At 40.7% G+C, this 13,394-nt stretch overlaps 1 protein-coding gene across 1 annotated transcript in view; it reads right to left on the reverse strand.

Moving 5' to 3' along the window:
- Nucleotides 1-13,394, reverse strand: part of CUBN (cubilin) — a 142,397-nt gene that overhangs the window by 79,994 nt on the left and 49,009 nt on the right. Inside the window, exon 28 of the mRNA XM_005418600.2 lies at nt 5,716-5,875. Coding sequence (XP_005418657.1) covers nt 5,716-5,875 — 160 coding nt within the window. The remainder of the gene's footprint in view (nt 1-5,715; nt 5,876-13,394) is intronic.

Here is a 13,394-nt window from a genome sequence, read left to right on the forward strand (position 1 = left end):
TTTCCTCCCAGTGCCTTTAGAAGATGGCCTGGTTTCCCTCTAAAGAAACCAGGTTGCTGAGGTTTTACAACTGGAGAACAAAAGGTGGCATTGCTGGGGAAGCCTCACAGTGGAATCTGCAGCTCTTCTTTCCCCTGAGCAGCTGGAGTTGCACAGCCACTCAGGACAGAGCTCAGCTCAGAAAACGCTGCTTTCCAGCTTGGGAAACTGAAAGATTTCTCAACAACCAGACTTAATGTCTCGGCTCCTGAGGGGGTGGGAACAGGGATCAGGGCAGTTTCAGCAGGCAAAACAAAGCCAATTGCTATTTATCTCAGCTCAAAGAAAGCTGGGAACATTTTAAAACCTAACAGGCAGCTATGACTCAGCTTCTCCTACTAAGGGTTTCCTGATAGCCACAAAAGGCACTTTTTATTTAAACCTGAAATGGCTCAGAGGAGAGGAAAGCCTGTGTGCTCTTCTTTGAGGCACAGACCTTTCTTCCATGCAACCCTTGCAGGTAGCATTCAGATTAGTCACACTCCCTCTCCAGAGGGGTTTATATTTCCTCTGAGCTCAATCAACATTCTCTGGAAGCACATCAGTAAGAAGGTCAAACTGCTTTTAATGTCTCACTTCTTTTCTTCCAATTAAAAATGTTCCCAGAAAAGGCTTCTTTTTTTTTTTTTTTTTTTTTGTGATTCCTTTTAGAGTGCTTCAGCAAAATGGAGGTAAAGTTTAGGTCTCTGAGATTAATTTCTTATAAGTTTTTTGCAAAAAAGATCTGAATTACTTGAGTTTATGCCTAAGCATTCACTGACTAATGGCAGAAATAAGAGCTCACTGATCTTTGCAAATATGAATTCTGACATGTATTTTTTTGACTGACCAGCATATGCCACAAGAAGCCTCCACATCAGAGCAGAAACACTATCTCTGAACTCTCTGGCCAACTGCCAGGAAGCCTGTGCATGATGTTTCAGTTCTTTATAAGGATGAGGTAAGGGTCAATTCTGTTGCACTTTGCCAAAAATATAGATGCTAGTCGATTTTTAAAAAATATTTACATAAATATTTAAGAGATTAAAACATATGTTCCCAATTTAAACTCACTTGCTCACTTGTAGGATTGCTCTACGATGCCAAAACGAGAAAACTCAAATAATGAACTTTTTGAAATGCTTATGAAACTTTGATTACAAAGTTACGTGAATACAAACCTTCTCCCAATGCTTGTATTTGTCTGCAAACATCAAATAAAATTTTGATTCTATTGAAAAAAATCGAATTTTTGCTGTTTATAGCAACAAAGTAAAAAATGTTGATCTTTAGGGATAAATAAAAATGCAGAAGCAAAAGGTATAAATAGCAGCATTACTTAATCTTTCACTGAAATAGCAGTGATTAATACCAAGCCATTCTGCTCCTAGTGAAACACCTTTAAAAGTTTTTCTCAGCACAGAAATACACATTCTTGCTGTGTGCTGTGAAATGCAGACAGCTGCACTGTGGAAAAGTTGCTTGCAGCTGAACTGCAAGCATACAGCATATGACCAGTTTGGCCAACCTCCTTGCAGTAATTTTGGACATTTCAGCCCTACAGTTAAACAGAGAACAAAAAATAAGAAAGGGGAGGTACTCTTTTAGTAGTGTAAAGGTCCTGGAATTCCCCTGAAAATACTGAAAACTACTACCTACTCTGGTGTTAGTTGCTAGGAAATCAGACAACAAACAGAAAACTTAGGAAACATATATTTGGTGGTTTTGCTTTCTTCTGACTAAAATTTACGTATTCGTTGAAGATTGTGCAAGCAATGATTTACAGATCTTTTCATATTACTGCCTGTCTGGTTAGCAGATGGTGTTCATTAACCAAAGAAGAATCCCTATTCTCAAAAATAATTATAGCTGAACAGAAATGTTGTAATCTGTGGAAAACTCTATTATTTGCTAGGTTTTCAGATTTATTCAGGGGTATGTTTTTAGCTACATGTTAGAAAAACCCCATCCATAAAGGTTAAAGAGAACTGGCACTGTTCCTGCAAAACCAAAGTTAGGGAAATGAAAGGAACAGAGTTTTCCAATTGTGGTGCTCATGGTGAATCATTTCAGTAAATGCAAGCTGACTCTAACTGCAAGGAGCAGGTACTATAAACATGTGCCTGTACTACAATAATACTGTGTGAAGTATAATTTGGATTTGATTCTGAAAATGTTTGCTCTCTTGGGTAGGTTTGGTTACAGAATATTATCCAATGGATGAAGTAAAATAATTTACGTGATAAGGGTTTATGCAAGAGAGTAAAAATTCAAGTGAGATATGTTTTGGGTTTTTCTTTGCTTTCTGATTTGTTAACATCAGACCTTGTTCATCCTTAGACTTAATGTGACAAAAAGACACTGAAAAGGAATAGTCATTTTTGGAAACTGAAAAAACGGCAATTTGTCAAAGCTTACACAAGAAATAAACAACAGAGCTATGATTCAGGCTTAGAAAATCTGGACCTCAGCTCCCTTGCTGACCTGCAGGATGATATTCTGTTCAGCAATCCTAATGGATGCCTGAAAAATGTCTCCAGTGAATGGCTTCTGCATCTTCATCTAACCTCAGTTTCTGCAGTGCTTCTCTGAAGAGCCAACAACTTTAACATTTGACCTGACACCTATACTGACAACGTGAAACAGAAAGCAGAATCATTGGTGCAAATTTGGACTGAGAAATGCTGAGAAGAGACAATTAAATTGAAAAGGTCTATTGACTATGAAGCAGCCAAATGAGTGAGCTTCCAGTGCAATGCAGATGTAAATATAAAGCAGTGAGGCCCTACATGCACGTTGCTTAATAAGGTAAGTGATGAGTGCAGGAAATATGTGTCTCCTCAAGATATGACAGTTGGCACTGGTATAATTTGGCACTGAGACCTTTGCCCTCTTGGCCTCCTGAATTTTTTTTTAGGGAAAGTAATTTGATTGGCATTCCATCTTTGCAATATTCAGACTGTTACCATAAGTTTGTTCTTTCTCAAAAGGCCAATATATGTCCCATATATATTTGCCTATATGAAACATCCTAAACCAGAGTGAAAGCAGAATAAGCACCTTGCAGATTCAAGCTTTACACTGGCAAATAATCTTTCTGAGGCCCTGACTGCAGAAGAAAACATTAGTGATTTAACCAAATAATTTTAAAATCCATCCTCATCAATGAAACTCCCTTAGAAGAACAATGATGTTATTTCAGAACCTAAATAATTTTTAAATTTACTACTCTGCACTAGAACTTTCTATTCTATTTCTATTTGTTTTCTATTTCTATTTCTAGTCTTTCTATTTCTATTTCTTTTTTTTTCAAGTTAAAATTACATAGGATATTTTAACATAAATAAAAGCATTCTTTTAAGATCAGTTACTAATTTTGTCTTTGTGAAAGCCTTTAGGTTTTCAAAGAAACCACTTTTTAAAGCAGGCTTCCTCAGCAGCTGGAAAGATGAGATGCAAATGTTTTAAATCAAAACAGTTTTGTTTCATCTATGGCAGGAGGGGCTATTCAGATCAGCTATCAATGAAGTAAGCTTTTGTCTTTTTTCGACCACCTCACAACTGTGAAAAAGCTTCTGGGAAGTCTCTGAAGCAAACTGTATCAGAGACACGGAAAACATAAGTGCTGTTCTCTTTACCATCAAAACATGGAAATGTCCTTGATAAATATCTCATAGAGGCTTCACAACTGCCAGTTAAGGAGCACATGGACAGCCTGAGAAACAGTTCACACCAGCTTGAACTCTAGAGCACACATTTGTCACTTGAGCAGAAATAAAAGCTCCTCTCTCAGCAATATATGCAGCTCTGCTATTTTCTTGTCCGGTGAGATGTTACCAGATCTGGATGTAGATTGCCCTAGGAATTTGCTCTCAGGGAAGAAGGGACCCAAATGCTTCACTCTTAAATATCCAACTCAAAGGCTGCATCTCCTGATCAGTTCCCCTAGACAAGGAGACTTTTTCCAGTGACAGTTTTTATATGAACTCGAAAGATTTTCAGAAGGGAGAGGTAAATATAGTACCCCAGCCACAGGGACATATTTAATTTATTTACTCTAGGGCAACCAGGCAATGTAGCCACCAAGAGTAAGAGGAATAGCTGTATTTGTGCATGACACCAACAGAGAAAAGGAAAGGAAATTTTTGGAATGAACAAAAAGATGACAACTGCGGTCAGCTCTGGAGGAACTCGCACTCACATTCCAAGCTGTCAGAAGTCACAGCCGCAACATTCTGAGCCAGCAATGACATTCCCTAAGAGCCAGGCCTATCTGACCCCACAGATCCTGGTCTGTGCTTAGACACAGCCCCACATTAGCAGCCTGGGCCCCGTGCAGCATCAGGGTGGAGCTCAGTGCACAGGAATGAACAGAAGGACAGAGCTGCCTGACAGAGAAATGAATGTCAGTGCAGCAAAGGACAGCAGAGGGCTGGGAAAGGAGAGAAAGCACAAGAGTGTTTACCATGCAGGCAGATTCTGGGAAGCTTTGAGAGCTTTAGAAAAGCAAGTTAACCCAGCACCATGGCTACTGTATGGAACTGATGTCATCTGGCTGTGCATAAAAGCCTCTGCTTTTTCTTCTTTTGTGCAGCTCCAGGATGACATCACCCCGAAGCACAAGAAGGCACCTTTGTGCTGGGGCCCTTCCCCTGCTGGCTCCTGCTACGCATCCCACTCCCAGCCTGTGTCCCTCCCCTACCCAGAAACGCTGCCTCATTCCCCCTGCTGAATGCAAGGCACCTCTGGGGAGCTGGCAGAGCCCTTTGGGAGCCTGCAAGCTCCAGCAGTCTGTGCTAGAGCAAGGAGCTTCCATCCAAACCGTGTTCAGCAGCCTCAGCAACCTGCAGTGGGGTCTCTGCAGCCCTCTTCATCTGCTTCAAATGCAGTCAAACCTGAATGCTGCTGACTGATGAGACAGACACAGCAACTGGGGCAACTTAATTATTTTCAAGGCTGGAACCCCTTTGGTGGGATGTACAATGGCACATGATTTAACCATGTTGCAGCACACAACTGCTGTTAAATAAGCAGAGCGAAAAATACTACATTTGTAACCTCACTTATGAAGAAACTGCAAACATAGTTTGCTGTTTTACAATCATTAACAGATTTGTTTATAGTTGGCTTGCATGCTTGCCTGTTTAATAAGGCCTGTGACAGTTTTCATGACATGCAAGAACAAGAGAACAGACACCCAATGCACATCCTGGCCAATGTTATTTCATGCAGAGAAATGGGGCCAGGGCAGCTGGAAGTGGACACTACCGCAGGAAACAAGTACCACTCAATTAAACTAGAGAGAAGCCTGCACAGAAAACAGAAGTCTATAGAAATGGGGAAGACTGAGGGCTGAATGTTCCCATTAAAAAGCTCAAGTCACTCACAGTTTTCTCGTGACAGCATCTATCTCCAGTTCGTTACAGAAATTCTGGACACGCCCCTCATCCCTGTGCCTACTCCTGGAAATGGAAGCAGATTTCACTAATAGCTCTCCGTCTCCAATCAGCTGATCTGTGATGGTGTACATGTGCAGAAACATCCACTGGGAAAGTATGTGTAGAATTATGAGGAAATGCAATGGATTTAGAGCTGCAATGAGTTATTTCTATTTAGATGGCATAGAGTAGCATAAGCTGGAACTCCATTACACATCCAGGGAAGGAAACCTCCCCAGAGGAAACCTGGCTCACTTACCATCAACATGCCATAGCATCTGGAACCCACTTCTAGCATTCAGTCCATCAGAGTAAAACTCCACATGAAGGCTGGTCCCTGTAGTGCTCCCTGCCAGTGGAAGAGACTGTCCACAGAAAGTGCCTATCAGGTTGGATTGTGCATCAGGCCCATCATAGAGCTGAAATGAAATAAAAAAAAAATGCCAGTGAGTAAAAAGAAGCTCTGCAATTAAGCAGATTCCCAATGGCTTGTACAGGATTAAAAAAAAAACAAAACAAAACAAAACAAAAAAAACAACAAAAAACAAACAAAAAACAAACAAAAAAACCCAAAAAAACAAAAAACAAAAAACAACAACACCAAACAAACCAAAATAGTGAGATAGTGAGACACTTCTCCTACTGGCCACCCTTGCACAGCAATATGAGCCTGGGGAGTGTGGAAAGATTTGAGTAAAATGATGAGTAAATACAACGCCAATATGTCTTTAAACCTGGCTGCACACTGTGTGCAGTAGGAAGGGTTTGCTGTTTCTGTTTTGGTGTGTATTGGGGGTTGCTGGGGAAAAAGATAAAGGGCAAGTGGCAATGAACTGAAATAGAAAGAAATAGAGGATGTTGTGGGTCTGATTTACCCATGCACCCAACAGGCTGAGTGCCTCCAAACCCCTTGGTGACAACTCTGTTTACATCTCCATCTGTTTAAGGCTGCAGCCTGGTGATAAGAGGACTGCCTGGGCTTCTAATGGAGAAAACCAAGCAGTCAACATCATGATGGCCTCCTGGAACAGCGAGGACAAACTGAAAACCAGGAGTAAAGTAAATCTTCAAAAACACAAGATTTCATATGACTTTATGAATGGTTTCATAAACTCATGCTGAAGTCTTGATTTGGAGGAAAACTGTACTGAGCCATGCTACTGAAATTTGATTTCCTTGTCATACCCTATGTGCTGGTATTTTGACAATCAGCAATCAGTCAGATATAGCCAGCCCAAAAACCTTTCTGTTCTCTAAACACAGCTGAGGAATCCTCCATCCCACTCATAAAACATCGCCACTCTTAAAAAAAATCCAAAATCAACCAAACAGTCAAAGCAACAAACTACTAGGGAAATATTTCTGTATTTAAATATTTAAATTATGTCTGAAGGCAGTCATGTACTCACAATTAAATGAAAACACTTAATACATATTTTGATGGTGTGATAGAAGATGCTTAGAGCTTTTTAACTTCTTTACATTTGTTGTCTCCAGACAGGTTTAAATGGTATTTCAAATTCTAGTTTTGGAAGTTTTTTTCAAATCCAGCAAATCACACTGAACATGCCTCTGTGTTCCCACCAAATACCCCATGCCCCAGTGTCATTTTCCAGGCATGAGGAATGTAATTTTTGCAAAGCTAATAAAAATGAAACATTTTAGCTAGATTACCTTTGATTTACAATATCAGATTGCAGGTTATTTTCAAGTTAGGACTTGCTTTATTATTTCTACCTTAGTTACTATGATTCTTAAAGTTTAGGAAAACAGCAACCCTTTTCCTTTATTATCACGTTGTGAGAGTTCATCTGATCCTTTGTCTTACAAAGCATATCTTCCTAACACAACCCAGCAAATTACTGGCACAGAAACCATGTCTGAACATTCTCATTGTGCATTTTTGGCACACCTCCTTACAGAATTTCAACAAAAACTTTTCGCTCATTTGAAGCCATTACCGTAAAGTTGTCTCCATGCAAAAAATGAAATCTATGATCTTTAGAAAAACAGCAAAGGTTTATTTATCTTTGGTCTCCATTCAAATCTCTTTTCCAAATATCTTTGATTCCACTAAGAATTCTGCTATGTTCAGTACTGCATAAGTCATACTATGGAAATACATTTCAGCAAATATTGATTGACCATGCTAGCTACTAATTTTCACACATATTTTCTGGCAGACTCTCATATGAGAATAAGTCATTAACCCCCAGCCTTTCTGCTCCCCCAGCCTTTCTGCTGAAGATGCTGGTCTTGCAGAATCTTCAGAAATCTCATTACTCATTTAAAACAGAGTTGGGGCCAACAAATCAACTTGAACGGTTTCAAATCCTCTAGCAGACAGTCCAGTTGAAATGTTTTTGGGTTAAAAAAAAAATGGAGTTAGTTCTGTCAGAAGTTAGGGTCAAATTGCAGGAATAATTCTATGGTAATATTCCGTGGCCTATTTAATGACTGGTGACCATCAGTCTAATACAATGAAAAGCTCAAAGCAAGCTAAGTGTATTGCAAATTGAGAACTATCACTCTATTTGATTTCTCTTCGTGAAATCAGAAAAGATTGAAAGTTTCTAATTGCAGACACATTGCTGGTAGTGATCAGATGTGTTTGAAAATAAATATGAAATTGTCCTAAAGATTAGATGGCAATATGTTGAATATCAATCTGTATTCTTTCCACATATAAAATTTGAAGGACCACCAGATAGACAGATGAGCTGTCCCATGCCCAGCAATACAGGTATGACCTTCTTCCAAGCCAGCATGAGAGCTTTACACATTCTTTCAAGGCATAAGTTCAGAAAAATGAAATCAAGTCCGATCCAATTAGATTTTTTAATAGTACTTCCTTTGATCAATTTGTGGTGTATACTACTCATATTTCTGTGGCTTCAAGCCATGGAAATCTTACACCAGAAAAATATGAATGGTGAAGAATGAATCAATGTGGAGATCACTCTGAAGAGTAGCTAAAACTATGTCAAGACACATATTTACAATGTACTGTTAGCTCTAGTGATTACAAATGGAAATACATTCTAAAGAGCTATGGACTAAATCATACCCAGAAACTTCCAAATCCAAACAACAACAAAAAAAGCTTCATGTGTCTCCTGCAATTTGGTTCATCAAGAGTGTATTATTTTTATCTAAGACAGAGAATGCCACATTTCTATGTCATTTCCTCTGCAAACAGTCCATCAGTTTTTCTAGCCACAAAGCATGGTTACTATGGCAATCCCTTCATGGCGTGCTGCCCTGTGGGTTTGAGTTCAGAGCAGCATTTCACAGGAAATTTGAGTGCCTGGCCAGCTGTAACTCATTGAGAGAGGCAGAACCACGACTGCTAGAATTACAACTGGCTTTTTTGAGCTGTCTTTCATTTCTAAATGAAGGGAACAGCTGTGTGTTTTCACAGGGCATTTTGAACTTCTCAAACCACCTTTTGCTCTCACACAAACACAGGCAAGGGAAACTGAAGCTGCACACAGCTCTCATGAGCCATAATTTCTCTCCTGGTATCTGAGATAATGTTTCTTGTGTCAGGTCCTGCTCTGTCAGCTGTGTTATCTTAAACTGCTGCAAATTGAGGGAAGGTTCTTCTGCAGTCTATATGAGGCAAGATACTCCTTATGACTGTGCAAGACAATTGGATTTTGGGGCAGTGTTTTAGTCACTCCTGCACCATACTGACTCCAAGAACTGGTAATTTGACTCTCTTCCAGCTCCCCATTGGGAAGAAAGTGCTTGTTCCCTTTCTGTGTATATATTGGTTTTGTAATATATTTATTTGTTCAGACCTTTTAGCCTCCACCAGAAAATCCAAGCACTTCGTAATAATTTTGGCAGATAATTCAACCAGCAAAACAGGCAAACACATGCAGCACACATTCAGATCCTTAGCCTCTCCTTTTTAGCAAAGTGATTGCCCAGCAGCAAGCAGAACACATCATTTCACCAGCCTGCAGCCCTGGGTCCAGGAGGGATGGGTTATGTTCACATGAATTACTGGGCACGGCTCAATAACTGCTAGAAGAAACTCCTTACCAGGCTCCCTAGGAGCAAGTGTATAGGTTGACATGAAGGTAAAAAGGGGAGGTACCAGCTCTCTAAGGGATGAATCAAGCTGTGTGACTGCCCCACAGCCAAGTGGCAGCTGAAAACCATCTGCTGTACATTAGAATGGGATTGGGGAAGCAGGACTAGCAAAAGCTGCTGGAAGGGTTTGGCTTGGGTAGCTCTCCTGGGGGACACCAGGGCCACCAGTATTGCATTTTGGCTCTTCTGACTCTTCAGCCTGGAAAAATGTCACTAACACCAATAATGGTGCCCTGGAGGCCACAGCTGTTTGCTTCTTTTTGGAGGAGCAAAGCAAAAGGGCATGACCTGTGCCACAGAAAAGCTCATTACCAGAACTGGAGCAGGGGCTCAAGGACTGAGCTGACTGGAAAATGAGGTTTCCTCTACTTGGAAGAAATAAAGATCTATAAAAAATGGTGGAAATAACCTTGGAATGTGTTCCTTTTGGACATACTCGAGGTAGGGACAATTTTCTAGCCGACTGCCTTGTCAAGCTTACTCTGTCTTGCAAAAGGGAGCCTTTCAGACTGGTAGTAAGACTCCATCTGTTCAGTTTTCCTGGCAGAAAACTAGGGGGTGGGGAGCAGGGAGGTGGGGGGAAGGGATTGTTAAGGCAAAATATCAGTTTTCTCCTGGAGAATGTTATTTCTATGAAAAGACATGGGTTTTTTTTTTTCACCAGGAAAAATATTGCAGAGGGGAAGCCCATGCCTAATCAGCTCTGGAAAAAAGCTGCTTATGTACACTAGTTAGTAACAACATATAGTCTTGATCAAGAGGTGATAGTCTTCAAAAACAAACTTTCAGTTTTATATGAGGGGAAAATCTATCCTATGAATACTGACAGTTTTCTTTCATTGTATTGTAACTAATACTGTCATCAGATGTCACAAATTCATCGTAATAATGCACAATTTTAGTAATAATTGTCTCCAACTGAGTCTTGAAACAAACTATTTGCTGTCAGAAAACCTTTATACAGGGACCAGCAGCAGCAGTCCTGGGCTGTATTTGCAGAGCCTAGGAAAGGAGGCACTGCCTTGGATCAAACCAACAGAGCCACGAGGGTCCCACCCATGCTCAGAGCCTCTAGGGCAGCGTGACACACACAAGTATCCCTTTCCTCTTAGAACTGGGAAAGCTGATATGGGATTGTTTGGATCTAAACACCAGAGGCAGTGATTACAGGTTTCTGAATAGCTCTTCCTGAAAGGAAATGAAAGGAAAAGAAATTCTGGAAAGGAAATTTTGATGGCATTGCCGCAAATATATTACCAGAAAACAAAAAGAAGCAAAAAACAAATATAATCCTCATCCAAGTAAGAGAATGCACTCTAAAGAGAGATCACCATTAACGGTTAAAACAAGGATTAACACAAACAAAAATAATTAATTTCCAAGCAACACATTTCCTTCCAGTAGGGTAAAGTGCAAACTTAAGAACCTGCAGGTCTGTCAGCCAGAGGAAAATCCAAACAAATTAAAGCTCCAGGATGTGGCCCAATGTGCTAGCTGAGCACCACAATGGCATTGTTTCACAGAAACAAAGGCACTTTAAGACTCTGAGTGACTGACTGCATGGAGCCTTGACACTTCTGCACAAACAGGAGAACAAAATAAGGTTATGCTTGTGCTTGGATGATGATAACAGTTTGCAATCGCCACAAGAAAAAGGCCCTCTTTAAGAACTCGTTCTAACAAATATTTTAATATGATTATTTAAACATGTTTATGCCCTATGATGAAAGTTCTTGCTCTGACCACCCTATGCACCTTTCTTGTCTCCACACAATAACACACTTTCACTAATGAACCATTTCATTCTATAGTACAATGGAATTTGACATCAGGCATCACTTAGACAAGTAGGCATACTAGTTAATCTTGCTGGGATTTATCTAACATATGGAAATAAATAAATAAATGCCTATTTTTTTAATAGTAAGATTTTTATCTGAGTCTGTGTTTTGTCTTGTAACCTGAGCCTAAAATAATCAGAGCCCTCTTAAAATTTTGAGCAATGTTGAAGTCCACATTAGACTGGAGTGATTTTTTTAAAGAATAGTTTTTCACCTCTTGCATTAGCACTTACTTCTTTCTCAAAGAAAAGAAAGATTTTTAACCACAGTCATATCTGCTCATTCCTGTCTTTCTAGGGAAGGTTTATTTCTTGAAATTTTATGAAACCAGTATTTTTTAGCAATTAATAAATTATAAGAATGTAAGAAATGCCAGGTGTATCTTTGGATCAAATTTTAAAATTGTTTTAGAACAGGAGTAGGAAATAACTGCTGCTGAAGAAAGGAATGCCTAGGAGACATCCACCTAGCCAGTACCTCCCAAAATCTGCACCTAAAACCTTATTTGTTCAGCATGTCATCCTAAATCTCCAAAGCTCTATGGGGAAGGCACCTCCTCCCAGTCAGCATGCTGTGGTGGACAGAATCCAGATGGGTCCCTGAAGTGTCTCTGCAGCTTTTGCTGACCAAGGGACTGCCTGGGGATCCACGCCTTTGTGGCAGTGGGATCACATTCCTGGTGATGAGGCTGTTGCTATTTTGATGGAGTGACTGCTGTCCTCAGAGCAGAAATTGAGGCAGTTCCTCTGCAGTGAGAATCCACTCGTGGTGGAGGGAACAGGGCTGCTTTTGAGCTTGGCGCAATAATATTTCCAAAATTGCTCTTCAGCAGCAATCTGTGTGAAAAGCTGCCTGCAAAGGGAGGGCTGTGCCTAAGGGGTGGAGAAGTGTGCCTGCTCTGAAAAGCCCAGGGTGGCCTGAGCAGTTTGCAGCTGCTGACTTGTGCCAGGGCTGTGCTTCTCCTCCTGTGCTTTGCCAGCCCAGATGAACGGGACTGTAAGGGGAAGGAACATCACCCTGACACCATAAAGGGCCAGAGAGGGCAGGAAGGGCGCTGGGAATCCCCCCTTATTTGAGAAAATTTGCATCATGCAGATCTATGGACACCATGGAGAGTTGCAGCTTGGTGTCAGCAAATGGAGACAGAAAAAAAGGAAATATTCCTGCCTCTTAGGCTTCCAGGCTGGTTTATGGGAACAGTGCAGGGGGTGCACATGACCTTCCACAAAATTCAGTGTGTTTTTTTCTGAGCTGTCTGGGGTCTCCCCTTTGATGAGGGGAATCTTTGGCTGATTTAAATGGAGTTTCTCCAGTCACAACACAACTTTTTTATTGCAATGCCTGTGCTGAGTGTGATAAGCAACAGACTCACAGATAATGGCCAGGCTTTCCAGCAAAATCTAGAATAGAGAAGAAGAACAAAGGAAACGAGAATCCAGCTGCAACTAGATGAGTCCCAAATATTCTTTCTCCAACAAGGGGCGTGCACACCATCATCATGTGGTGGTATTTCACAGGCATTTCATTGTAGGATGCTTTTTTCTGAAGAAACAGGCTAAGTCACATTGCTATGAGCTGGCAGGGTGTGGAAAACGCCAAGTCCATGAAGGTCTGACTCATTTTGAGAGTCCAAAAGAGGAGTCTGTGCTGGCTTCACTTGTGCTTCTCGTCATCTGAGGTTTCTGTAGGCACCAGGCAGCCCTGGCATCACTACAGGTTTAGCGGTTGTGAGGGGTCCGGGGTTTTGTCTGCATTTGTAATTTTGTTTCTATGTAACCTTTCAAACAGCAGAGCCAAAGTGTACTTTGATTCTGGCAATGTAGGCAATTAGAAAAACAAAGAATCAGAGTGCTGAGGTGGTCCTGTTTAGGGTAGACAGCTTTTTGGCCTGATACTCTCCTTTTAAATATCCAGATCTCTCACTGAAAATCAGTGCATGGGCTTAGATTTCATTGTATACCAATGGTATATGAAGCCTGGCACAGAAACCTGAGAA

Source organism: Geospiza fortis, unplaced genomic scaffold (genome assembly GCF_000277835.1).
Source record: "Geospiza fortis unplaced genomic scaffold, GeoFor_1.0 scaffold138, whole genome shotgun sequence".
Taxonomy (NCBI): domain Eukaryota; kingdom Metazoa; phylum Chordata; class Aves; order Passeriformes; family Thraupidae; genus Geospiza; species Geospiza fortis.